General features: G+C 49.7%; 1 protein-coding gene and 1 long non-coding RNA gene across 11 annotated transcripts in view; one reads left to right on the top strand and one right to left on the bottom strand.

Moving 5' to 3' along the window:
* The first annotated feature begins 378 nt into the window (after window positions 1-378).
* The window catches only part of CFAP65 (cilia and flagella associated protein 65), a 34,695-nt gene continuing 7,646 nt past the window's right edge, over window positions 379-27,427 (top strand). For 2 of the 10 annotated variants that reach the window (XM_072961675.1, XM_072961672.1), the window contains exons 1-24: window positions 379-452; window positions 1,261-1,306; window positions 2,247-2,293; window positions 2,606-2,836; window positions 4,718-4,902; window positions 9,022-9,124; window positions 9,638-9,804; window positions 9,994-10,193; window positions 10,489-10,634; window positions 11,107-11,329; window positions 11,698-11,963; window positions 12,317-12,517; window positions 12,748-13,107; window positions 14,543-14,680; window positions 16,203-16,448; window positions 17,019-17,243; window positions 18,180-18,338; window positions 18,574-18,724; window positions 19,170-19,298; window positions 20,448-20,661; window positions 20,970-21,098; window positions 25,328-25,504; window positions 25,804-25,870; window positions 26,017-26,127. In XM_072961675.1, the coding sequence (XP_072817776.1) occupies window positions 2,702-2,836; window positions 4,718-4,902; window positions 9,022-9,124; window positions 9,638-9,804; window positions 9,994-10,193; window positions 10,489-10,634; window positions 11,107-11,329; window positions 11,698-11,963; window positions 12,317-12,517; window positions 12,748-13,107; window positions 14,543-14,680; window positions 16,203-16,448; window positions 17,019-17,243; window positions 18,180-18,338; window positions 18,574-18,724; window positions 19,170-19,298; window positions 20,448-20,661; window positions 20,970-21,098; window positions 25,328-25,504; window positions 25,804-25,870; window positions 26,017-26,127 (3,732 nt within the window). In that variant the 5' untranslated portion in view covers window positions 379-452; window positions 1,261-1,306; window positions 2,247-2,293; window positions 2,606-2,701. Of the gene's footprint in view, window positions 453-490; window positions 589-1,260; window positions 1,307-2,246; window positions 2,294-2,605; window positions 2,837-4,717; window positions 4,903-9,021; window positions 9,130-9,637; window positions 9,805-9,993; window positions 10,194-10,488; window positions 10,635-11,106; window positions 11,330-11,697; window positions 11,964-12,316; window positions 12,518-12,747; window positions 13,108-14,542; window positions 14,681-16,202; window positions 16,449-17,018; window positions 17,244-18,179; window positions 18,339-18,573; window positions 18,725-19,169; window positions 19,299-20,447; window positions 20,662-20,969; window positions 21,099-25,327; window positions 25,505-25,803; window positions 25,871-26,016; window positions 26,128-27,427 lie in introns of those variants that run through there. The other 8 variants (XM_072961673.1, XM_072961674.1, XM_072961677.1 and 5 more) reach the window with 8 other exon arrangements.
* On the bottom strand, window positions 8,497-11,990 carry LOC140696473 (uncharacterized). The gene is made up of 2 exons (XR_012072874.1): window positions 11,919-11,990; window positions 8,497-8,844 (listed from the first exon to the last, which is right to left on the bottom strand). It is a non-coding gene; the product is annotated as an uncharacterized lncRNA (long non-coding RNA).

Genomic DNA, 27,427 nt, shown 5'->3' with positions numbered 1-27,427 from the left:
AACACGCAAACAAGAAATAACTACGGACTGCTTTTAAGTTAACAATTGCAATCCCCGAGTGAAGTTCCGGTTGAGATTCTGACCCTATGTCACCCAGGCGTATCGAGAAAGAACAGCAGCTATTCCCACTCGTGTGACAAGTTCTTGGAGAAGCGTCCTCCGAATTTGGTCGTCAACTAAAGTACGATTGTGGGGACGTCACAACTATGTCTCGACTGGTAGAAGCCAGTTACTACTAGCAGGGAAAGTCTGAGAATAAAAATAAGGTACGCATTAAAGTTGGGCCGTGCTTTCGCCTTCATGACTCATGAAGTGTAGCCGTCGTTGCCCTGGGATACCGGGAGACGCCATGCCCCGCGCGTCCTGTATCTATAGAGACGACAACATGGCGGCGGTGTGAGTTCAGAGCGTTGGTTCCAGGACCAGGGAAGCGGCTCGAGAGGCCAGGAAAGGTATCCGTCCTGGGAGGCCGTCTCCTTTGGGAAGTCGTGGCCAGGGGTCCCCTCCATGTCCTTCAGGTTGCCCTGTGGGACTGAAACTTGGACGAGATCAGCCTGGGGATCTCAGAGAAAGGAGGAAGAGCTCTAAGTATATTTTACCCCTTCATTTTACCTATTTCTTCCTCCCTCTACTCAACGACCTGCCACTTTTTCCCCTGATCATCTTAAGGACTTTTAGGTTGGAAATTAGGTAAATAAAGGGAGCTGTTGATATATTTTTAAAGATCCTCAAGATTAGAAAAATGGATAAAAACAACACCTCCCTTTCCCAGTGTCCTTACAATGATTACAGATGTGTGAGTCTTTTGGAAGAGGAGAATGGGCTAGTGTGGAAGTTATCATTGTTAATTATAGTAACATAGGTTTAGCTAGGGCTTTTTCTAATCCTTTATTTCATTCAAGCTTCACATCAACTTTGTGAAATAGGACAACCCTCATTCTGCAGGTAAGGAGCCTGAGGCTCAGGGAGATGGAGAAACTTGCCCATCTCAAACGAATCTGAGTAGATTCTGGAACCCAGCTTTTCTTGTCCCAGGACCAGTGCTCGCTTCCCTAAGCCCCAGGACCTTGAGACGGACGAGCTTTCTACCTTGTTGTCTCTCATTTCTCCTACATGTGTTGATTGGAAATTATTTCAGAGTGCTGAGGCAAGGGCTATCTGTAGACTTCCCTAAGGTCAGAGGCAAGAATGAGGCAGGGAAGTACTACAAAGTTGTCCAGTAGCAGAAAAGTAATGGGATCGTCCTCTCTATCTCCCCAGGTTGCATTTCTTTGATTCCATCTGAACGTCCTCTTCACAGTTGAAGGTAGGAGCTTTGCCTGTCCTGTCTGGTGCTTAACACTGGTACACAGCACTCAGTAAATGCCTTGTAAATGAATGAATAGGTGACTGTAAGATAGTTCCCTCCAGAGGATTTGGACATGTTACCAATCAGGAAAAAGTGAATCAACAGAATCTTTTTGTTCTGGAATGAGTGGCGGGGAAGGGATGGGAGAGTGTCTGATAGAAGCAAGGAAATTTCTAAAGAGTGACCATAAACTTGTTTACTAAAGCATGATATGTTGTAATAAGGAGCCCCAGACTTGAAAAGAGATAATTTTATGCCAAATAAAAGACAATTCACATCTAATCATAAATTGTTATAAGGATTAAAATACCTGTGAAGGACTTACAACACTGCTTGGCACGTGATAAGTTCTTAGTAAATGTTTTTGGAAGTTGTTATTATTCTTGAGATTGTTACTCAAAGAGGTGGGGAGGAATACCAAATAGTCTTAAAAATATACATATGTTCAAAAGAGTATTACATTGATGCTGTTCAATATGGTACCCACAGTTCAGTGTGTGTGCTGAAGGAAGCCTGCTAAAGGAAGGGGGATTTGAGGAGATGGAACCAGAGTCAGTTTGGGACCCTTGTGTGTCCCCTAGAGCAGGGCCAAGCACCCCTTTGAGCATTTGGTGAAAGCTGTGGACACTCCCTGGAAAAGAGCACATGTCCATACCCATGACATTTTGTGTATAATTTGCCTATAACATTTACATATATATTTGAATATAATTTCCAGCTGCAATCTATCAATGGATCCCTTTGCTTTAGAGGTTGATTCATTTATCCTTGCATTGAGTCATTAATTCAGTGAATGCCTACTTTAAACTTGGACTACAGATCATGTCCTGATAGAAGAAACCCAGAACCCTCCAGTCTCATTTGCCTCTTCTTTGTCCTTTATTCCTCTTTTTTACAGAAGGCAACACACATTCAGAGGAAACAGACAGTAAAAGCCAGATAAAGGTAATGCATATGTTTCAGTAACACTCACTGGGGGCTTGCTGAGAAATGCCAAGTGTGGCTGTGGAGAGCAGGGCTGCAGGGGCCTCATCCCCAGTTCCCTTTTCCAGGCACCTTTCCTGAATGGTGAGTCTCTAGGTTCCCAGGAAAAGCCCTAGATCTTGTACTCAGGCTCATTCCTCATGGTACCACTTCACAACTGTTGCCAGAGCTCGGAAGCAGGCACTTGTCTCTGACGTTGATAGCCACGGCGAGTCTACTCCATTGGTCTCTCTTTTTCATGTCCCTCCTGTCTCCCCTCTGGTCTCTTCCCAGCTTCCATGTGGCAGGAAGTCCTGGCTTAGCCAGAGTGCTTCCCTTGGACTTGTGTTCCAGGCACCCGATGCTCATCGAGGCAGCCCTAAGCCTCTAATGAGGACTGGGGACAACGGGGACTACACCATGAATTCCGGATCATGCCTGAGTGCCAGCACAATGGCTGTGCCCACCATCACTGGCAGTAGTGCAGCCATGAGTGCCTGCAACAGCAGCAATGCTAGTGCCTGTGTGAGGACACATGTGGGGCGGGTGGAGCGGGGTGCAGCAGGACTGAGCCAGGAGGATGGGTTTCAGGGCAGTGGGGCTAGGAATCTGAGAGGACTCTGCTCTCCTGTCTAAACCCCAGCAGTAGACCCTGCATATACCAAGCCCCACTTGGAATGGAGTGGTGGTAGTCCTGAGCATGACAGTGGAGGAGAGGAGGACGTAGGGAGATGTTAGTCGGAGGCTGATAGAGTAGCGAGTGATTCTCTCTTCTTTCAAAAAGCTCCTCTGGTCTTGACCCTTAGGGCTTTATGTTTGTCCAATGGGTGAAAGTTGTTTACTTTTTGCAGCTCTTGGGGTTCTCTCTATATGATAGCACAGGGCCAGAGTTGGGGGATGATTGTCTAGGGGTGTGACTATGGGGTATGACTGTGCAGTGTGTGTCTGTGTCGTGTGTGAATTCTCACGTCTCCTTAGACATGTTGGTTGCATTTGCCTCCCTGTGGACCGGGAGTCATCCCACCCTGCCACCTGTGCCATTCTGGCCCAGTTTGCTCTCAGATTCATTCACTGCACTTCCTATCTCTGCTCTGAGCTGGCAGGTGATTGGAAGGTGGGAGGAAGGGAGAAACCAGGGTGTTTCTCTTCTTCCCTCTCTGCTTTTGACAGTGTCTCCAACAGCAACTGCATCTCCCCATGATGCCAGTCCCCACCAGACAGACCTCTGGGCTCTGAGAACCCCATCACCTCACCTAACCTACATGTGGTAGCAGCTTCTTGATTTTGCAAACTTTGGGGTTACTTCACTATCCTCTGGTTGTGCATTAAATTCCTTGTTTGAAATGCCTGGAGTGGCTTCTGTTTTCCTAGTTGAGCCCTGCCTGATGCACCAACTGATTTATAATAAATTATCCTTGCTCACCTATGTTACCTTTCCTCCATGGGCAAATCAGGCCATCTGACACACTCTGTAAATGTTGAAACTGAAATGTAAGCTCCAAGAGAGGAGATTTGTCAGTCTTGTTCACTGTTATATTCTCGGCACCTAGCATCACAGGTAGTCAACAAATATCTATTGAACAGATAAATATGTATCTGTGTTATGTAATGATATAAAAGCAACACTTGGTTAAAGATAAAATAAAATGGAGTGAGTTGAGCATTCATAGCAATTATTGGAAGGAAGAGGCACCTGATTCATTCTCCCACCATCTTGCTGCCCCAGGGATTTTTCCATCCCTCTCTCTCCTCAGATAGATAGGGTTTAGGGATCAGCCCATGAAAGGATTTTCCATTACAGACTGGAAGCATTGGCATAGTGTACTTCTAGGATCTTTAGGAACAGTACTTAGAGTGGCCCCAAAGTCAGGGCGTGGGATGTGGGTTGGTCATAGGAAAATTGGCTCTTTTCTCTGCTCCACCAGCCAGGTGAGAGATGGAAGAGAGAATGGCGGAGTATCTTGTGCTCTGGAAGAGTGCCTGGGCTGGACCACTCAGCTAGGAGAGGCTTTTGTAGGATGGGGAGGAAGGGGTAGGATGGGGAGGAACAGGAGGAGGAGGCAGCACATGAGTGGAACAGTATCTGAAGATGCACTGAGGAGCAGAACAGGCCAGCTAAGGCTACTAAAGAGTACTGGGTGGAATGACTGATGAGGCAGCCCAGGGAAGGCTTTAGGGTCAGGGTCTCAGGGAATCTAGTTGGAAAACCATTCCAGTGATCTCCGAAGAGGTAATATCTGACTCCAGGGCCTGCCTGCCTGTCACCTTTTCTCTCCAGACCTTCCTCCAGGGGCAAGGAGGGGTGTAATTCATTACTTTCTGGAGATGGGGAGATCTTTGCCTATTTTCTGGGTCTTTGAATCATACCCCACTTTCTTCTCCCCCTTCTCCCTGACAACTGAACAGCCTGACATCTCCATGGACACTCAGGTGTGCTTCTCCAAGAAACAAGAAAAAGTGAAGAAGAGGGTCATCTGGGGCATCGAGGTGGCTGAGAAGCTACAGTGGAAAGGCTGGGAGCTGGGAAAAGAGATCACCAAGAACCTGGTTCTGAAAAATCTGTCCTTGAAAATCCAGAAGATAAAGTACAGGTATTAATATGAGGGATCAGGGACCAAGCTCCTGAGCCCTCAAGTCCCCAAAGCAGACATTCTTAAATTTTTTTTAATGTCATATAAAACTAGAAGAGTGTATGAAATATGTACAGTTTGCATAATTGTTGAAAGTGGAACTAGTGTGACCAGATTAAATAATGGAATAATAACAGTGTCTGAAGCTCACCTTCTCCCTTAAGTGTCCCTCCCTTCTTGGAATACCTTCCCCACCCATAAAGGTAACCATTAGCCTGACTTTCATGATAATGATTTTCTTACTTTTCTCAGAAGAATTTACCACTTACGTTTACATCCATAAACGATACAGTTTAATTTTACCTTCTTATGAACTTTATATAAGCAGGATAATATGGTATACTTTAGCTACTCTTTTATTTTGTTCAATTATGTTTGTAAGGCTCATCCACATGCAGATATAGTTCATCCTTTTTCATCACAGTATAATATTCCAATGTATGCTTCTATGTATTCGTCCATTCTTTTGAAGAATGTTTGGTTTGTTTCTACATTGGGACTGTTATCAACATTAATGTATAGATCTCCTACTGCACAAGTTCGAGTTTTTCTAGGATAGATACATAAGAGTAGAATTACTGTGACTTAGAACATGTACATGTTTGCTTTTTGTAGATAAAGCCAAACTATTTTCCAAAGTACTTGTATCCATTTACATTCCCACCAGCCACATATGAGCATTCCCATTTCTCTATATCTTTACCAACAATTGCTATTGTCAAGGTTTAAAAATTTTGCCAATAGTAGTAATTAGTTGTGGTTTTAATTTACATTTCTCTGATTACTAATACAGATGAGTATCTTTTTGTCTGTTACTGGCCATTTTGTGACATTCATGTTTACGTCTGTGTCCATTTTTCTATTAGATTGTCTTTTTAAAGTTTTAAAAATTGATTTACAATATTATATTAGTTTCAGGTGTACAGTGTAGTGATTCAGTGTTTTAATAGATTATGCTTCATTAAAAGTTATTACAAGATAATGTCTATAATTCCCTGTGCTTATCCTATATATCCAATATATCCTTGTTGCTTATCTCTTTTACACATAGTAGTTTGTATCTCTTAATCCCACACTCATATCTTACCCCTCCTGCCTTCCTTTATCCCATTGGTAACCGCTTAATCACTAGTTTGTTTTCTATACCTGTGAGTCTGTTTCTGTTTTGCTATACACATTCATTTGTTTTATTTTTTAGGTTCCACGTATAAGTGGTATCATACAGTATTTGTCTTTCTCTGTCTGACTTATTTCTGTAAGCATAATATTCTCTCTGTCCATCCATGTTGTTGCAAATGGATGAATTTCATTTTTTTTATGGCTGAGTAATATTATATTGTGTGTGTGTGTGCGTGCACATATCTGTATGTAGATATATAGCCATTTGTCTGTAATGGACACTTGGGTTGCTTCAGTAACTTTAGTGATGCTATGAACATTGGGGTGCATGTTATCTTTTCCAATTAGTGTTTTTCTTTTTTTCGAATATACATCCAGGTGTGAAATTGCTGGGTCATATGGTAGTTTTATTTTTAGTTTTTTGAGAAGCTCCCATACCGTTTTCCATGATGGCTGCACCAATTTACATTCCCACCAATAGCATACAAGGGTTCCCTTTTCTCCACATCCTTCCTAACACTTTTTATTTGTAGACTTTTTGATGATAGCCATTCTGATGGGTGTGAGGTAATATCTCATTGTTGTTTTGATTTGCATTTCTCTAAAGATTAGCAATATTGAGCATCTTTTCATCTGCCTGTTAGAGATCTATTATGTCTTCTTTGTTAGACTGTCTTTTTTTTAACAGAAGTTCTTATCATGGGTACTAATTCTTTGTCAGTTATGTGTTGTGAGTATCTTCTTTTACTTGTGACTTGTCGTTTCCTCTGTCATGCCTTTTGAAGAAAAGAAGTTCTTAATTTCGAAGGAATCAAATGTACCAATCTTTTTCTCTGGTGTTTGATACTTTTTTAAAATCTTGCTTAAGTTCTTCTCTACCCTTGCCTAGGTCATGAAGATAGTCTCCTATAGTATCTTCTAAAGATGTTGTAATTTTGCCTTTCATGTTTGTCTTTTATCTTTATGGAATTGATATTTGTGAACGGTTTGAAGTAGGGATCTGGTAACATTTTTTTCCCTCAACAAATGTCCAATTGTCCCAACACCATTCATTGAAAAGTTCATACTTTCCCTGATGATCTCCCCACTCCTGATGTGTATCTTGTTCACATATATATATATGGATACATTTCTGAACTCTGTTCTGTCTCCCTGCTCTACTTGTCTCTCCCTGGACCAATATCATCTTGAATAGATCTTGATTATCTTGTAATGTAAGTTCTCCGACATCTTTCTTATTCAAGATTTTCTTAGCTATCCTTGGCTCTGAACTTTCACACATACCTTCAAATCAGCTTATCACACATACACATAAACAATTTTTGAGATTTTGATTGGGATTTAGTTGAACCTATAAATCAATTTGGGGAAAATTGACCATTACAAATTGAGTCTTTCAGGAACATGGTGTATCTGTATTTCCTTAGGCCTTTTTTCCTGTCTTGCAATAAAATGTAAAATTTTCTCCATAGATGTCTTACACATCTTTAGAGTTTTTCGCAAGTATTTTATATTTTTGATGATGCTAAGTGTGAGATCTTTTAAAGTTGTTTCATTTTCTGCTTGTTGCTAGTATTTTAGAAAGTCATTTCTAAAAATATGAATTTTTTTCCATAACTTTGTGTCCAGCAACCTTGGTAAATTCTCTCATTAATTCTAATAATGTATTTGTTAATTCTTTTTTCCATGTGCACATTCATATCTTGTATGAAAATGGCATTTTTTTCTTCCTTCAAATCCTTGTATCCTTTCTTTCTTTGTCTTTTCTTATTGCACTGTGGAAAAGGAAAGTGCTGAACAGAAGTGGTTGTAGAAGGCGTCCTTGTTTTGTTCAGGGTCTCAACGTGAAAGATTCTAGTGTTTCACCATTAATTTGTATGCTTCCTGTATTTTTTTTTTTTTAGACTTTATCAGGTTAAGGAAGTTCTCTCTTATTCCTAGGTAGCTTAGGGTTTTTCTCTTAAACATATGTTGAAGTTTATTTAATATTTTTCTTTATTGAGATGACCATTTGATTTTTTTCTCTTAATTTGTTAGTATGGTGAATACATTAATTGGTTTTCTATGTTAAATCAACTGTGTATTCCTAGAATAAGCCCAGCTTGGTCACAATAGAGTATTCTTTCTATACACATTGCTAAATTCTTTTCACCAATATTTTGTTTATGGGTGATACTGGCCTGTAATTTCCCTTTTTTCTCATAACTGCCAGGTTTTGATAATAACATGATGGATTCATAGAATATGTTGGTGAATGTTTGTGTTCTGTTACTGGGAAGATAAGGCTAGAATTATTGAATGCGTGGTTCAGCCTGCTGTGAAGCCATCGGCTCTGTCTCCTTTGTGGGAAGATTTTTGACTATGTCTTCAATTTTTAGGATAATTTTAGGTAGGGTGACTGTAAAATTTATTGTATAATTCTTGAGTCAGTTTTGGTCAATTATAATTAGGAATGTATTTATTTTATCTAAACTTTAACAATTATTGGTACAGAGTTTTCGACAATATCATCTTCTTATTAGTATTTTTGAAGTCTGCAGTATCTCTAGTTTTGACCCACCTTGGAACTCTACAGTTCTGCTGAGGTCTCTGCTTGGAAAGGCGTCCCTGGAATCTCCATTCATAGCTTTGGTTTCCCCCAACTAAGGGCTCAGGGATGTGGTTAAATCAGAGCAGCCTTCCCCATCCCAGGCCCTACTGACCACCATGTGCCCCTGAGGTACAGGTGCTGCTCCTCTTGCCCCATATCTTTTCATCCAGTGCTGTGACACATGGAGTGAAGGTCTGCAAGAAAAGGGACAGGATGAGGGAGACAGGTCCTCCAGGGACAGAACCCCTGCGTTTCCCCTTCCACAGTCCCACGGACTCAAGCCTGCTTGGCTTTCCAGGGTCTTCCCTAATCTTTCTGCCCCTTCTAGTTTTCTAAACCTCAAGTGCTTATCCCCTGGCTCTCTCCCACAGGCCCCCCAAGACCAAGTTCTTCTTCACGGTCATCCCGCAGCCCATCTTCCTGAGCCCAGGCATAACCCTCTCACTCCCCATCATATTCCGGCCTCTGGAGGAGGTAAGGTCGGTCACCATGAGTGGAGGGCAGGGAGGATCACAGGCACCTTGGAGCAGGAGACAGGGCAGAGCAGCAAGGAGCTGCCCTACCACACTCATATCCCACTGGCTGTAGCCAAAACTCTAGATTGGAAAGCCCTGGAGAGGCTTAGACCCTAAACTCATTAGATACAGGGGCTTCCCAGTTGCACGTTGGTGGAGGAAGCCTATGTTACTGTGTTGGCCATCAGAAAGCCCTGGATTCCTTGGCCTTTTCCTGTTCTCAGAAATGTTCCCCCAAATATTCTGTTCCTCACAAAAGAGGTCCCATATCTCTGAGATCAAGACAGTGCTGGAGAACAGGTAACTGACCCTCTTCAGAGACTGAGATGGAGGACCATGGCCCAACCCAGCCCTCAGCGGTTGTGTTGAGGGGATGGCCAAGGGCCGGACAGGATGAAGTGAGTAGTCCTTGAGTACCACCCAGGTGCCACTGATCAGCGAACGCCTCTGCCTCCCCGCCCCCACACTGCAGAAGGAGTACACGGACCAGCTGTGGTTTGAGAAAGCAGAGGGGATGTTCTGTGTGGAACTGAGGGCCACCCTGCCTTGCCACAATCTGATCTGCCCACCGTCCCTGCAGTTGCCCATGTGTGCCATGGGGTACATGGCCGAGGCCTGGTTCTGCCTGGACAACGTGGGGTGAGGGGAGTGGTGGAGGCTCAGAGGTGGGAGGGGTGAAAACTGTGAGGAGGGTCCCTGGGAGCAGGAGAGACTGGCATGTCTGGTGGTGAAAGTGGGTAGGGGGTTCAAGGGGGCGTCTCCGCCTTTCTAAAGCAGGGGCAGTGGTCAGAGTGAGCCCAGTGGCTCTGACCTGCCCACTCCCTCCAGGGACCTTCCCACCTTCTTCACCTGGGAGTCCCCCAGCCCCTTTCAGATGCTGCCCACCACGGGGCTGCTGGAGCCAGGCCAGGCCTGCCAGATCAAGGTGACCTTTCACCCAATTCTGGCTGTCATCTATGAAGTTCAGGCCACGTGCTGGTACGGGGAGGGCAGCAAGCAGAAGATCAGCATCCGGCTGCAGGCTGTGGGTGAGGCCCGGCCTCTCACCTGTCCCCAGAGTCCCCCTGCTGCACCTCCCTGGGTCTCAAAGCTTCAGTGTGCCCCTGCTCCGGCCTGCAACCCACCCTGGCCTGGCCCACAGGGGACCTCCTCCAGCCTCCTGCCCTCCCCCGAGCCCTGCAGGCTTTGCCTTTTCTTTTCTTTCTTTGGTGTCACAGACTGGTGTTTCCCTGGAGACACCTGTCTTCTTTGAGGGCTATTTAGCTGGGGCCACAGAGACCCTCCTGGTGGGTTTCTCCCCAAACCACCCCATCCCTGCCCCAGCTAAATGCGCACAGCTGCTGGTGAGCATAAAGCAGAAGCGCCCAGAGGACCAGGATGTCGAGGGCTTCCAGAAAGTGTTGCACTTTGGCTCTGTTGCTGTGGGCTGCACCGCTGAAAGGCAAATCAAGCTGTATAACCCGTCAGTGGTATGCGTCCTGTGCATATAAGGGAGGTGGGGGCAGGGACCACAGGGCCAGGTGCTCTTAAAACCCACCCCCTGTACAGAATGCTACAAGCCCCACGTAACCCTTGTCTGTTGATACACTCAGGTGTCAACAGGGGTCCCCTCTCCTCTCAGCTGGGAGCTGGGCTGGGATATCCCTTGGCCCCCAGAGCAACTCCAAGAGCAGCCCTAAGTTTATCCTGGTGCCAGGATACAGCTAGCTTTTATGATACCTTTGGGAAAAGAAAAAGGTGCCCCCTCTGGGCGGTCCCAATGCAGAGCACCTGGTTTGGCCCGTTCCTTCCTCCTGAGGGTGTCAGCCTCGCTCCATGATCAGAGTTGACAAGTGGGGCACAGGTGGGACACCAGGTGCCCTCACCCCCTCGGCTGGGCACTTTGAGACAGACTGCCTCACCCTGTGACCTGACCCCTCCCGCCTCCACCTGGCCCCACAGGTAAGCGCCCCCTTCAGGATTGAAGTGGCTCCAGACATGCTGGCCAAAGACCAGGTCTTCTCGTGCCCGACGGCCCATGGCATCGTGCCCCCGGGAGAAAAGAAATGTGTGTCAGTGTTCTTCCACCCAGAGACCCTGGACGTCAGGACTGTGGACTACTTGTCCATCATGACCTCTGGCTGTGCCTCCCAAACCCTGCTCAAAGTTGTTGGTTTCTGTAGAGGTACTGGCAACCCTAGGACCCTGCACTCCCTCTGGAGACAGAAGCAGCCCATGCCTATGGTTGGCAAGTGCCCGCTCCTAAAGAGTCCAGCGCCTTCCTGCCCTCAGCCTGGGTATCTGCTGCCCCCTGGTGGGCTCAGTGAGGAATCAGTTACGGACACTTGGAGATAATGTTGCCATGCTAACGTGGTGACCTGGAGGTCTTCTCAGGCCTCTGGGGCTCTGGGCTTTTCCAATCCAGTCTTCTGTCTCCAGGCAGTGCCACCTCCCATCAGTGGTACCCTTTCTGAGACATCCTCGGGGAAGCTGATACCCCAGCCCCACCCAGGTGGCAAGGCCCACTCACAGGGCCCCATCTCCTGTGCCCAGGTCCTGATGTGTCCCTGCAGCACTACTGCGTCGACTTCAGCTGGGTCAACCTTGGAGAGCGCTCGGAGCAGTGCCTGTGGATTGAGAACAAGTCGGACTGCACCGCTCACTTCCAGTTCGCCATTGACTGTCAGGAGAGCGTCTTCAGCATCAGACCTGCCGTCGGGACCCTGGTGGGCAAGGCCCGCATGACCCTACACTGTGCCTTCCAGCCCACTCACCCCATTATCTGCTTTCGGCGGGTGGCCTGTCTCATCCACCATCAGGTGAGCTGTCGGGGAGAGGTGAGGAAGGGCCCAGTCTGATGCCCAGTGATGAAGACAATGCTTGGTGCTCAGTCCCCAAAATTCTGGAACTTCTGGAACTTTGGGGCTGAGTGGGCCAGTCTGGCCCTGACTGCTGCCAGGGCAGACTTTACCACTGCTGCTGCTGCTAATGGGCTGGGGTAAGGGGATTGGACCTCACCCCACGCAGCAGGTGTGGGGCAGAGAGCCTTGAAGTGATGACCCCAACCCAGGCCCCTGGAGAAGGTGTTACAAATTGTGCCCTGACCAGCTGGTCCGTGGCTAAGGTGGCGAGTAGAGGCCGAAATCTAGCCTCACACAGACAAATGTCACAGGACCCACTGTTCCTGGACCTGATTGGGACCTGCCACTCGGACAGCACCAAGCCAGCCATCCTGAGGCCTCAGCACCTCGCTTGGTACCGCACACACCTGGTGCGGGGCCTGACGCTCTACCCCCCCGACATCCTGGGCACGATGCTGAGGGAGAAGAAGCTGGAGCAGGATAAGAATGGAGCCCTGATGATTCCCGTTGAGGTTCGCTGGGCCCCTCTGGGGTCCCCAGGGGCAGGCTGCCTTCCCCAGCTTCATGCCCTCTTCTCTAGCATTCTTGGGCATCCTGTGCTCCAGAGCCCTGGGGGCACTTTTAGTAGTCGGGGGTGATATGTGTGGAGCTCTTGTAGCCTTTTCCAGCAAAGAGCACGAAGATGAGGGACAGCAAGAGGAATGACAGCTGGGCCCCTGCCCACCCATCTCTCCCCATGCAGGACCTGGAGGACACACCAGCCCCACAGTATCCCCTCATCCCCCCCATGACCGAGTACTTCTTCGACGGTACCAACGACATGGCCATCTTCCCCCCGCCCGTCAGCATTGAGCCTGTTGAGGTGGATTTTGGTGCCTGTCCCAAGCCCGAGGACCCCAACCCTGTCCCCCTGTGCCTGATGAACCACACCAATGGCAAGATCACTGTGGCCTGGACATGCAGGTCTGACTGCCCCTTCTGGGTGACCCCCAACACCTGCGATGTGCCCCCACTCAAGTCCATGGCCATGCGCCTGCACTTCCAGCCGCCTTACCCCAACTGCCTCTACACCGTGGAGCTCGAAGCCTTTGCTGTCTATAAGGTGTGTGCGGGCAGATGAGACAGGGAATGTGGGTTCTCTGCCTTGGGGACTGTATGGCAGGGTGTGGGGTTGGAGTGGGTGATAGGTGTAATGGAGGATCCAGCCTCTCTGTCCCAGGTTCTGCTCCCTCTCCTCCTTGTCTTCTGGGCTAGACTGCATGCTGGGTGGTTTGTCTTCTCCCAGGCTTGTGGCCTGCCTTGGCTGAGGGGCTTCCTGGCCCATCTGGTTATGTCTCACTCACATGTGCCTCCCACCCTCCCTGGAGGGAGGACTTAGGGGAGCTCAAGCCCCTTGGAAAATTTTAGTGCACAGGGAGTAGTTTCCTGGGGCTCCTGGCTTCTGTCTAGTTCCTGAGGTAGAAAGTGGTCCCTCTAAAGGAGTGGTGGGCAGAAACTAAGGCCTGGAGGATGGAGTCAGGGGCACCGGCTATTAGGGAAGGGGCTTCTAGCACAACTTCCTATGATCAGGGAACTGGCAGTCCCAGCCAGCCTCAAAGTCCCTCCTCATCTCCAGTCAGTCCTGCCCTTTCCCTCCCTTCTGCCTTCCCTGTTCTCTCCCAGTGGAGGGAAGAGCAGAGCCATGCAGTCAAGATTAGAGCCCTTACCAGCTATGTGACCTTGGGCATGCTCCTTAATGTCTCTGAGCCCCGGTCTTTTTATCTATAAACTTAGAATCACATCCAAACTTTTAAGAAGTTTTTCCAAAGCTGAGTCTTCAGTTGCCTCTAATATCTTGGCATTCGGGGGACATGGAGGTTTGTTGGAATGAGGCTGTGGACACCTGTCTTTGATGAGCCCATCAGACTTTTAAGTTATAGGCTCAAGCCCTTCGCTGTTTGTTACACCAACCACCCACATGTGGCCGCTGAGCACTTGAACTGTGTCTAGTCCCAACTAAGATGGGCTGTAAGTGGATGAGACCTGCTGATTTCCAAAACTTAGCATGAAAAGAATGCAAGATGCCTCACGCATCACTTATATATTGATTATATGTTGAAATGAAAAGATTTGGGGTCTACTGGGTTAAATAAAATGTATTATTGAAAGTAATTTTACATGTTTCACTTTGTCGATGTGGCTACTAGAACATTTAAAGTGATGTTTGCGGCTCACACTTGTGGCCTGCATTATATTTCTATTGGCCAGTGCTTCTCTGGGCACATTCCTGCAGAATGAATGCTGCTTTCACATCCCAGCCCCACCCTCATCCTGCTGCGAGGATTACAGAGCCTGTGTTTGCTGAGTGTTTGGTGCAGAGCCTGGCACACAGCGGGAGGGACTGTTATGACTGCTGTTGTCCGCGCTGTCTTCCCAGGGGGCCTCTGCCTTCTGTGCCCCATGTAGGACTCCTGCAATACAGTGCGGGGTGGCAAGCCAGGGTGCACCACAGGTCGGACACAGGACTCAGCTTGTCCGTGGGTCCGGCCCTCCTGCAGGTCCTGCGGAGCTATAACAACATCGAAGAGGACTGCACCGTGTGCCCATCCTGGTGCCTGACACTCCGGGCGCGGGGCCACAGCTATTCTGCTGCCTTGGAGCACCACATCCCTCAATATTCCCTGGACGCCCCCAAGGTGAGCATGGCCCCAGCAGCAGTGGGAGGTGGGACAGGGCAGCCTGGCCTCTGCCAAGGCCTGCATACCCTTCTCCTGTCTCCAATGGTCTCAGAAACTTGTCCAGCACCCTCCCTGGCCATCCCAACCTCCCCACCACCAGCCCCTGGGGCTCTGTACCCGTCAAGGACTCTCTCCTTGGCCACGACACTGCGAGTGAGGAGAATCTGGGGCTTGGACTACTGGCTCCCATCTGCTCCATCTGAAATTCTCCCCAATCCTCTAACACTCAGGTTTGAAATTCTCCAGCTCCTTCATTTGCCGTGTTTACTGAGTTCCTGCTGGGGATACAACCACCCACCCCGTGAGCCCCTGCCCTTGGGGATTATCCAGACCTGCAGAGTCGCAGAGCCAGCCCCTTGGCTTAACCCAATCCTCAGGGAGTCATAATTCCCAGGCTTCTCCCTTGGAGGCCCCATCTGACTTAAGCACCAGGATGACACAAGGTTTAAAAACACAGATCCTGGAGCCAGATGGCCAACTTCCAATTCTGGTTTCTCCTTCGAAGTCTCTTCCCGGCTTCTGTTACCATTGCAGGTTTTTCATCCGTCTGCACTTACCCTCATGCCTCATATTGCTGGAAAGGTGCTACTTTTCGATATTGTGCTTGGGGACAATCTTGCCCCTCCTCCACTAGTTACACTTCTGCTGAAGGGTGACCCTTTCTGAATCCATCCTGACTGCTTAGGGTTCCCTTCTCACTGACCACCCCCCCGCCCCTTACCCTTGGCTAATTCCTCCCAGTGGTTTGTGGCCTTTACAGCAGTCCAGCAGATTCTGGGCCCCTGTGTCCCAAGCCACCTCTGCCCCTCTTCCACCCCGACTCATGCACATGTGCTCATTGCCCCAGCAGGATGGGGCACCTGGCTCAGTGATTTCAGCCTTGTGTTTTGTCACCAGCTCAGCTCTGGTGCTGGCCACACCTTAGATGCTTTAGGAATGTTTGGCAGCTGGGATTGCTGGGGCTTTCCTTTCTCAAAGTGGGGTTCCCCTCAGCTACTGGCATGAGAATCATCTAGAAAGCGTTGCTTACCCCAGAGCTTCTAGACCAGGATCTCTGACCATAATTTTTTTGTCTAGTCATCTGTTGATGGACATTTAGGTTGCTTCCATGTCTTTTATTGTAAATAGTGCTGCTATGAATATTGGGGCGCATGTATCTTTTCAAATTAGAGTTTCCTCCAGATATATTCCCAGTGCAACTGGGTTCTCCAAAGGATGATTTGAGGGCACCCTAAAATGAAAGAACCTTGATGGGGGCAGTCTTAGGGGCCTGAGTTTCCCAGGGCCTGTTCCTGTGGCCACACCATCTCCCGGTCTGGAGGTCTCTGGGGGATTAAAGCATTTTTTGGTTGCACAGAGGCATCTGCGATCTCCTTGGAGACGACTCCACCGAAGCACACAGAGACTTACCTGACTGTATGTATGGGGAAAGGGGGAGTGCATAAATCTGAGCACGGGTCCCTCTTCTCTCCCATCCCAGCTATTTCCTGCAGTGTCCCCCAGTGAACCCTCCTATCGCAGCTTACTCCTGATCAACAAAAGCTCCATGCTGCTGACCTTCAACCTGGCCCCCAAAAGCAGCTCGGACATCTCCCTGCGGCCCAGCTCAGGCCTCGTGGCCCCTGGGGCCCACCAGATCTTCCTCATCTGTACCTACCCCAAGGGCAATTCCTGGAAGCAGCACATTTTCTACTTGCAGTTCAATTTTTGCCCCCAGTATCTGAAGGTATGAGGCAGGAGTAGGGGACTGGGTCCCTGGGAGGGGACCATCGTCTGGTCCCCCTTTTCAAAGTCACATTCTGGGGCTAGTCTCTAAGGCTAGCCAAGGGGCTGTTCCTCCTCTAGGAAGTGGCATAGCAGGGAGAAGACCCCTTGGCCACATCTGGGAACAGCTACCCTCAGGGCCCTGCCTGTCTACCATATGGGATCTGGGACAAGAAAAGGGGTATAGATGTCCCAAAGGAAGGAGTGGGGGCAACACAAGACTCATGTCTGCAGGTGGTAGAAGGTGTTTGGGGCCAGGCCAGGGAAAGGGTCCAGGGTGTTGGAACTATGTCTGGCCCATGAAATGGTCTGCACATCCTCTCTCAGTCCCTGAGTTCTTTTCAGGAACTATCTCCTGGGCCAGTCATCCATACTCTGCCTTTGACAGAAGCTGCCCATGCCCAGCTGGCAGAGGGCCTTTTGCTGCTCCCTCCAAGGGGGAAAAGCTGCCCACCTGTGGCTTCCTGGACATCTGGGGGAGCCAGGGCTGCAGGGTAAGTTCAGGGCACTGTCCTCCCTTCTCTGACCTCAGGAGGTGAGCATGCAGAGCCGGGAGGAGCCACTGCAGCTGAAGCTGGACACCAGTAAAAGCGTCTTCTTCAAGCCCACCTGGGTGGGCTGCTCCTCCACCAGCCTCTTCACCTTCCGCAACCCCTCGCGTCTGCCCCTGGAGTTTGACTGGAGGGTCTCCCAGCAGCACCGAAAGATGCTTGCTGTCCAGCCAACCAAGGGGATTATCCAGCCCAATGAGAGCCTTGTGAGTGCCCTGCCACACTGCCAAGGGCTGGAGGGAAGGGTACCCTTCATCTTCACCTTCACCATCACCTCTTAGTCATGCCTATCAGGGGTCAGGCTTACTGTATGTACCCTCCCATTTAATTCAGTCATTTCTTCCAGCCTTCCTACCTTATGAGTAGATATGATTGTTATCATCATCATACCCCCATAGTGCAAAGAAGAATTGAGACTTAGAGGAGAAAAAAGCCATTTACTAAGACTCTGCATTAGGAAGTGCAGAACTGGGATTTGCACCAAGGTTTCTAATGTCAGAGCCTGGGGCGAATCCACTCTCCATCCATGGTCCCCAAAGTTGTGAGATCACTGGGAGGTGGTGTGGAGCAGCTGAAATTGGGGTCAAATGGGTGACTATTATTAAGGAATGAGGAAGAAGACTCCTAGAGACCCCAGCAGTAGGTCCCTAGAAGGGAGGGCATGGGCTGGGACCCAAACTATCAGACCCTCATCCTTGGTTTAGGGCCTTATAGACTAGTTGGAGAGACAAAACTTGGGCCAAGGCCCACCAGGACACAGTGTCTGTAAGAACCCGGGGTAGTAAACTGCAAGCTGAGAGACCACGTAGACTCTGGAGTCAGCCTCAAGAGTTCCCACCCCAGCTTCCACCAAGCACCCTCATCAGCTGTGTGCCCTTGGGCAGGTTACCCCCACTTCTCTGAGTCTCCAGTTTCTCATTAGACAATGAGGCATTAAAATAATACCACTTACCTTGTGAGGATAAAGAATTGAGGGGGTTAGGGAGAGAACACAATGCATGATGTATATAAGTGCCTGGCACAGGGAAACACTCAGAAAGGGTTACCATAGCTTGAGATGCTGCAGTGGGACCTCAGATGGCCAAGAGCCTGGGCAGGGGTTCCCAGAGACCCCCATGCAGGGATAACTTCTGTGATCCCAGACGCTGACGTGGACCTTCAGCCCTCTGGAGGAGACCAAGTACCTGTTCCGAGTGGGGATGTGGGTCTGGGAAGCCGGCCTGCCCCCAGACACCAAGCCCCCTGCCACCACCCGCTACATGCTCCGGCTGGTGGGTGTGGGCATCACCAGCAGCCTCTCCGTGAGTGGGGGGACCCTGGTGGGTGGGAGTGGGGGCCAGGGGTCCAGAGCATAAGTGGGAGGGAAGGCCCTGGGGTATCTGACTCCAAGAAGGCAGGCGATGGGAGTCTTCTGGTCCCCCAGCCTCCACCCCTAGACCTGCCCTTCCTTGGGGATTCTGAGGCCAGGAGTGAGGAAACCAGGGCCATGGGCCTGGGACAGCCCCCAACTCCTCGCTGGCTGACTCTGGCCCTCAGGCAAAGGAAAAGGAGCTGGACTTTGGGAACGTGTTGGTGAACAGCAAGCAGTCCAGGATGCTGGTGCTTCTGAATGATGGCAACTGCACCCTCTATTATCGCCTGCTCCTGGAGCAGAACAGCCCTGAGGTTGTTGGCAACAGCCCCCTCGGTACTTAGGCCTGGGCGGGATTGTGGCCGGGAAGCAGGCATTGAGGGGCGCTGGTTAAGACTGGTTAATCAGACCATGGTTTGGGGCAGGCAGAGCAGGGATTAAAACTTGGTGGTTCCACTTCCTAGATGTGTGGCATTGGTGGGTCCTCTCTGAGCTCAGCTCCCTCATCTGTAAAATGGGGCTACTGGTAGCTTCTACCTTGAGGGCTACTGGGTGGAACAAAGTGCTTAGCAGGTGCCAGTGACACAAAGGTATGTCCCCACTGTCTTGGTCTGGAGAAAGGACTCGATTCCCTATTTCCTGGCTCAAGGCCTGCTCTCTAACCAGCACCATGCTGGCCGGGGGAGGGTATCTGGGATGGAACAAGAGGAAAGGCCAAGCCTCTCTGGCCTGCACTGAGGGCCTCCTCTGCCCTTGGCTGGACCCGGTCATCCCTGAGCAGCTCTGCAGCTGGACCGCACAGAGGGGAGCATGCCACCCCGCTCTGAGGATACCATCTGCCTGACCGCCTGTCCCAAACACCCGTCCCAGTACTCCTGGACCATCAGTTACTCTCTCCTCTCCCACAGAGGTACCTGGACCACCTGGCCCGAAGAGTCAGGGCCAGGAAGGAAAGAGGGAGGGCTGTGTGAGCAGGATGTGGGGTGGGAGGATGTTGAGGATCCAGACAGAGCAAGCAGAGTGGGTGTGAGCATGCCAGGGTGTGCTTTTGTGTGTCTGGTGTGTATGCCTCATACCAATCACATCTGCCTGTGTGGGTGTCCGTATGTGTGGGCCTGAGCTGTGGAGGACTCCACGTGAAGAGTTGAGAGCAGTGTTGATTTACTGTGGAAACTTAGACAAATCCTCAGCTGCCCTGGGCCTCAGCTTCCTCTTTCATAAAATGAGGTTGTTACCAATCTGCTCCAGGGCCGCCTGCTCCAGGAGGCCAGGGCTGCACAGGAGATTGGCTAAGAGTGTGGACTTGAGCCAGATTCCTTGGAACTGGATCCTGGCCTGAGCACTTCTTAACCATGTAATCTCAGCAAGTTGTTTAACCTCCCCATGCCTCAGTTTCCACATCTGTAAAATGGGAGTAATAAAGGTTAAAAAAAAAAGTATTGCTATATGTTACCATCTGGGCAAAACGTGAAAACATTGTGCCAAGTAAAAGGAGCTGGCCACAAAAAACCATACATTGTATACTTCCATACAAGGGTTAGTTTTATGTGAAACATTCAGAATAGGCAAATCTACAGAGAGAGAAAGTAGATTAGTAGTTGCCAGAGGTAGGGAGAGGGGCAAATGGGGAGTGACAGCTACTTGGTACTGGATTTCTCTTCCAGGGCATGAAAAATGTTCTAAAATTAGTGGTAATGGTTGCGTAACTCTGCATACACAAAACAAATCACTGAATTGTTTGCGTTCGAGGGGTTGATTTTATGGAATATAGATTGTCTCTCAATAAAGCTGCTAGTATTAGTTTGACTGAAAACAAATAACAGTGCACATTCAATACAGTGGTTTGTGCAAAGCACTTAGGACAGTACCTGGTATGTAGAAAGTATCAGACAAGATTTGGCTGTTGTTGGAAGCATCCCAGAGCCTGGGGGACATCTGCTGCTCCTGACAAATGTTCCGGGGCAAGTTGCTCTGGACCCCTGCACCCTCAGCCTGTACACCTCGCCCCAAGGGAGCTGGAAGGTGAGCCACTCCTCTCTCCCACATCCCTTCCCCTCAGATAACAGGGTTGGGGAGAAGCAGGAGCTGTGTCACGTCTCCCTTATGGCTGTGTACCCCCTGCTCTCCATCCTGGATATCTGCTCCATGGGCAGTGCCAAGGGCATCACCCGGAAGCACCTGTGGCACCTCTTCTCCCTGAACCTGCTCAACACTTACTTGCAGCAAGACCCCACCCCCTGGGAACTCACCTACAAGGTGCCCACCAGGCACAGGTGAGGGCCTGGGGGAGAGGCAGGACCTGTCTGGGAATGTCCTTGGAGCTTCCGGCCCATGCCCCCAGCACCAGGAGGCCCTATCCAAGAAGGGACACCCCATCTCCTCCCCAGTTCTTGCTTTTTCCCAGAGGGGCCTGGAGAAGGCAAGGATTGACTTGAGGTCTGAAATGCTGACCCACCCCTGCCCCTGAGTCCCAGATTTTCCAATTCCCACCTGTAGGGAGATGGATGCCAAGCCAGCCACCCCTGGGAGGGCCCCATCCTGTCCCCAACCCTGTCACTGAAACTTTCTCTTCTTCACACAGCACCAGCCAGATCCCCCCTGTTTTCACCCCTCTGAAGCTCAACTTCAATTTTGGGGCAGCACCGGTAGATGCCCCACCCTCTGTGGTGCTCCTGGCCCTGAAGAACAGCGGAGTGGTACCCCTCGACTGGTATGGGGGTGTGGTGCTGGGAGGCCCAGAAGACAGGTGTTAGATTTCTCTTGCTGGTGGTGGGCCTAATTGCCCGGTGTCTGAAGTGTGTCCCCACCCCATTGATGGGATGTGGAGGCCAGGGTGGGACTGGGGTCACCCAGCAGGACCTGTCACTCGCTGAGATGCATCCATAGGCTTAGAAGTGGTGGATCACCCTGGTGGAGACGGGCAGAGTCATCCTAAGGGCTTAATGAATGAGAAGTAGCCATTGCACATCTGCTGCACGCTAGCCACTGTGCTTTACGAGCCTTTTCTCCTCCAAGCCCCCACCAACCCTGGGGAGAAAAATCCTCCTCTGCTGATAATTTCACAGGTGGGAGGCTAAGGACTCAGGCAAGAGCACTCAGCCATTAGAGGTAGAGCTGGGTTCACATCCAGATTTGTCCAACTCCAGACCCCCTGCCTACACCAATTAGCAAGAAGGCTTCAAGGTACCCCTGACAGAGCCCCAGCCCAGCAGGGGCCAGGTCTGCATGGGGGCGAGCTGAGGGTCTCTGGCAGGGAAGGACTGGGCTCTGCTGTCACAGTGCCAGTGTCAGGTAGATGACAAGGCTGACCAAAGCTGCGTGGGGCTGCAAGAAGGGTGGAGGCTGGCCAGAGGGCAGGCTGCACTCCCCCAGTCACGTGGGTCCCAAGCTTGGAGACCTGGGCCCGCCAAGCTGGGCCTTTCCTGTGCTTGGCTTTCCTCCCAGTGGGACCCCAAACTGGTGCCCAGTAAGCATCCTGTTTCCATGCCACGCCCCTTGGTTTCCTAGTAAACTTCCTTTTGATGACTTCCAACTTTGCTTGGCTAGACGGAGGTGAGGAAGAAGGGTCCCCATCTGGGTCAGGCTTGGGAAAGAGAGCCAGGAGCCCGGCCTGGGCATGGCAGTGGGCGGATGAGAGTAAAATAGGCAGGCAGGCACATCTGTGATCTCAGTAACCTTCCTACCTGAGCCAATGCTTGTGACGTGTGAGGGTGGCTGGGGCGGGGGCTGCATCGTCAGGGATACAATGGCTGCCACTTACTCTCCAGGTTGTCCTGCCCTTCCCTGTGGTGGAGGATGCTGGAGGGGCTGGCTTACTAGGCAGCTCCTGTCTGAGAAGGGCAGGGACTGTGAGTAACTGAGGGCTCCTGGCCCTGAGTGACTGGGAAGCTTGGCAGGCAGTGGCCTGGAAGGGAAGGCGCAGGGCCCGCCTTGAGCTCTGGATCTGCCATTCACTGGGCTGTTTGAGTGGCTGGGAGCCAGGTCCTACAGGGCTCAAGAGTAGGGGCAGGAAAAGCGGCATTGGCCTGTGTCCTGGCCTGGAACAGCGTATTTTGGTGTTGTGTGTGCTTGTGTGTTTGTATAGGAGCAAGCCAGCTCACGCTGTCTGTGGAGAGGGTCCAGTTTGCTGGAAACCGGGGCGGGAGGAAAGCCAGGCAGAGTGCCCAGTGAGCTGGGCCCGTCCACCAGGAGATCATTTGAGGTTCAGGAAGGCAGTCCGTGCTTCTTCCCGGATTCCAAACACAGGGAACCTTCCTTGGAAGGCCTGACTCTCCTAGGCTTTTTGTGTTGTTGTGTTTCCTTTCAATTTCTTAGAAGGCTATTTTTGAAAATTCTAGTTGGTCTCTGCTGAACTCATAAAGAACAGACTGAAGGTTTTATTCCTGCCAAGACCAGTAAGAACCAGGGAGTGTGGACTTGGCCTGGAGGCAGCAGCAGTCAGGACGGAGAACCCCAAGTGAGGGGGGAGTGCATCACTGGACCTGGGAGCTGTACCGCTGCTCCATCCCCTCCAAGCCTCCTCTGATGCCTCTGCCTTGGCCCAGGGAGATGCAGGGCCATGCATTTAAGGCATGATCCCTCACAGGCATCGGAAACGCTGGTTAACGTCACCTTTCTCTCACGCACTCATTAAGTCATTGACTACATATGGACTGGGGGCTTCCTAGATGCAGACCCCAGAACCACTCTTCAGAACAGAAATACAGGCGAGCCCAGGCCCTGTCCTCCAGGTGGGGCGTAGCAGACTTTTGGTGCAGGGTGACGTGTGCTGTGAAAGACGCATATGCAGCATCTCTGTTTTAGAAGTGGTGGCGGGAGGGGGCATGTCAGAAAGGCTCTCTGGAGGCAGATACAGCTGAGCTAGACCTTCATCCCAAGAAGAAGAGGCAGAGAGGCTGCAAAGGCGCTGACATGGGTAAGAGAAAAGGGCATAGCTTGGCTGCAGCGTTGATGAGGTGGGCAGGAGCCGAGACATGCAGGGCCCTGGACTTTTCCTTCTGAAAGTTTGGACTTCTTTCTTAGGGCCTCAACGGGATGTAAGCTGGGATGGGGGCAAAGACATGATCTACTTTCGAGATCTGTACTCTGGTCTGGATTGGGGCCATGGGTGTGGAGAGAGGATTAGTGGCTGGAGGCAGGGGGATAGGTTGGGAGGCTTCTGCAGTCCCCTGATGGGGGCCCACATCGGAGGACTGGCAGGGAAGAGGAGGGGGCTGGGATTATTTGGAGGTAGACTGGGTGAGGGTGGCCAGGGTAACAGAAGTGTTGAAACTATCCAGACTACCCCAAAGCAGCAAGATCTCATTTTATTGCTGATCAGATAAAAAGTGCTTTATTCACTTGTAACAAGTCAAACAATACCAGGGTAATGGAAGAAGAGTACAAAACTCCCCAGCTCCTTCTTCCTTCTTCAGTCTTGACACATGCATGCTTCCTCTCTCACCCTCATACAAGGCTCAGACACATGGATACAGCTACAGGGTTATTCTGTTTCTATTTCCCTTTCTTTTTCTTTTTCTTTTTTACCATAATGGCATGATATTATACATATTACACTCTGCTCAGCATCTTGACAATAACATTTTCACGCAACATTGTGTCAATAACACTCCCTTCAGATCAATAGTGATTGGAACGTATAGATCTAACCTATTCTTTGTAACAGCTACATGTAACATACTCCATGATTTGAATGGCCCTTACTTTTTTGGGGTTTTTGGGGCCCTTATATCAATAACACTCCCTTCAGATCAATAGTGATTGGAACGTATAGATCTAACCTATTCTTTGTAACAGCTACATGTAACATACTCCATGATTTGAATGGCCCTTACTTTTTTGGGGTTTTTGGGGCCCTTATATTTTTAAACCACTCCTTTATTAGATGACATGGGTTGTTTCCAGTGCTTTTTATTTTTTATTTTTGCCACTATGAAGGAAGTTGTAGTAAACATCCTTGTGGGAGTGTGAGTGTGCATGCATGCACACAGACACATGCATCCACATGCATACATTTATTCCTGCAGCTTACTTCCCCAATATATGATTTCTGAGTCAAAGGGCATTTTTTTTTAAATCTGTGTACTTTTTATTCTAATAGATGCTGTCAAAATTCCTCCAACAAAAGGTGGTAGCAATTCCTTCTCTCCCTACCTATGTTCAAGGGTGTCTGTTCTTTCTAAACTTATCTGTATTGGATGTAACTATTTTTCACAATTCAGATGTGAAAATATTTAAGATTGATTTGAGGGGGTTCTGATTTTCATTTCCCCAATTCTCACTGAGTCTTTTTAGATGTGTTTATCATTATCTTTTTCCCTTCTGGCTGTTCCCTGTTCATATCCTCTGCTGAGTTTGAGGCCAGTTCTGTGCCAACACTCTGAGAGTGGAGAGATCCTCCTTTCCAGATTTATACCTTGGGACCCCTGTGTCACTTGTTTGGGCACTATTTAGCATACAGTATCTGCTTTACTACAGCACCAGACATTGCACTAATTCTGTGCCCATCCTTGCTTTGGACTCAGGAGTGCCAGCCCTGGACACCCTCCTCTGAGGGCGAATGGGGCTGGTTGGTGCCACTGGCATTCCTAGACTTTCTCAAGCTCTTCCTAAGAGCTTTGTCTCACAAACCCTTCCAGGATCAGTGCCCAGCTTAAAGTGACCCACATATACAAACAGCCCCTCAACCCCTGGCACTCACAAAGGGAGCCTCAATCTCCACTTTCCATTGAGTCACCAGAACCCTGCTTCTGTTCCTGGGGTTGGGGGCTGTTACGAGAATCTGCAACTGTCGTATTTGCTCAGCCATGCTTGGGACAGCTTGCGGATGAGTAGGGGAGGTATGAAGGAAATCTCCATCCATCCCTTCAGAGACTCAGAGCCTTGCTTCTGTTCTGACTGAAAAGCTCCACCCCCTTCTGCTTTGCACTCTGCTTCCAGGGCCTTACTCTTCCCAAGTGACCAGCAGATTGACCTGGAGCTGTGGGCAGAGCAGGCAGAGTTTGACTGCACCGAGCTGCACCAAATGCGCGTGCAGGACAATTGCATATTCTCCATCAGCCCCAAGGCTGGGAGCCTGAATCCTGGGCAAGAGCAGATTGTGGAATTGAAATACAGGTGCTCCCCCGATTGCCCGCCCTGCACTTCTAGTCCTGGAGACCCCCTTCCCCCTGGCTTCTGGAGGAGCCTGTCCTTGCCCTGTGTGACTCCAGGGTACCCTGAGTGGCCACCATCCTGGGAGAGCCCTGCCTCCCTCACCTGCAAGAGAGATTTACTTTTCCTTTTACCCCATTCCTGGACTGGGTTTCCATGTTCTCCAGGGATCAGTCACCTCCAAACCACAGGCGTGCCATAACCTTTTGTTCTGCTTGCACCAGGGCTCAATAACTCATTTCAGACTGTCTCCTCCCTTCCAGCCACCTGTTCATTGGCACTGATCGCCTCCCTGTGCTCTTCAAGGTGTCCCATGGCCGGGAGATCCTGGTAAGCCTCAGCCCTGGTCCTGTCCTGGAAAACCGAGAGAGAAGGGCAGGGAACCATCCTCCCCGAGGAGCTGGGGTCCAGATCCCTCTGCTGGATACTTCAGTTTCTCCCAGGGAAAGATGCTACTCTGGGCTTTCTATTTCCAGCTAAATTTCATAGGTGTGACAGTGAAGCTGGAGCAGAAGTACGTGCACTTCACCTCCACCAGCCATCAGTTCATCCCTGTCCCCATCGGCGACACACTTCCCCCGAGGCAGGTCAGTGGTCTGCATTGTCCTGGTCACTAAGAGCCTTAAGTGTTGATCTCTGTGTATCTGCATCAGCCTTTGACAGGATGACAAGGACCCTGCCCTCCAGAAGCCCTCACTCTAAGAGGTGGGGTTGCAGGCTGAATCCCAAGATTAGGCAACTGGAAAAGACCCAAGGCGAGAGGCTTTAATTTCCCAGCACTGGTGCTTAGTCCTCTGCCAGGCCTCATTCCCATGCAAAAGCCGGGGGTTCCTTCCTCTAGCACAGGGTTCTTCTACCTTTGACCACGAACCACACTAATACATTTGGAGAATAACCCAGTACATACATACACGTACAACTGAAACATAAGTATCACAAATCAATACAGCCACCACCACATGCAAAGTACTCTGATGTTTCCTTTTTTATTTTATTCTGTTCCATTTTTTAAATGTTGGGCATGACCTGCTAAATTGGTTTCATGACCTGCTTACTAGTGGGTCTCAGTCATAGTTTGAAAACCACTGATCCAAGAAAGGTATCTTTCTAAGCATGAAAAGCTGGAATGTGAATCCTCACAAAGCTATAGGATTTTCTTTATTAATTGGAGAGAATCAGGTTCCTTTTGCTCTGAAAATGCACATTGGAAATATCCAAGAGGGGCATATAGTATTTTCCCAAACATTTCACAGTTCTGAAATTTCTCATCAGTTAGAAGTCCTTGGATTTCTGGGCAGGGGCTTCCAGCCATTCAGCCTAGAGGCAGAGGAATGGGCTTCCTGGATCTGAGAGGGAATCCCATAGCCTGGAGCTCTGTTCACTTCCTTACACCACCCTCTACTCAACTGGCTTTGCAGAAGCCCCATGTGGGGCTGGGCATTTCCAAGCCTGCAGAAGCCCAGACCCTCAAAAAGGAAGGCAAAGACCCCTGTGCCCCCTGGAGAGCTTTCCAGAGAGACCAGACCACTCCCCTGTGGTCTGAATATAGACAATGGAAAATACCCAAATCTGGAGCTGGAAGACACAGCTGTGCCTCCTACCAAACTCCTCAATTGTAGCCAAGTTTCCTCTTTCATTCATGAGATGATGACAGATGGTGGCCCGGACCTGCAAAGAGGGCAGTGGAAATACAGAGTAGTGAATGGATTTAATTTACATTTTGGAGGCAGAATCAATGGGACTTGCTGGGGATTGGGTCTGGGAAGTAAGAGAAAGGGATGGATGAAAAATGTACTGGATTCCTAGTTTGAGCTACTGGGAATATGTAGTGCCACTTGCTGAAAGGAGATACCCTAGTGAGGAACAGATTTTTAGAGTGAAGAGTTT

The sequence above is a fragment of the Vicugna pacos genome, chromosome 5 (assembly GCF_048564905.1).
Source record: "Vicugna pacos chromosome 5, VicPac4, whole genome shotgun sequence".
NCBI lineage: Eukaryota > Metazoa > Chordata > Mammalia > Artiodactyla > Camelidae > Vicugna > Vicugna pacos.
Note: the sequence above shows the minus strand (reverse complement) of the source record. Positions and strands in the feature narration are given on the sequence as shown.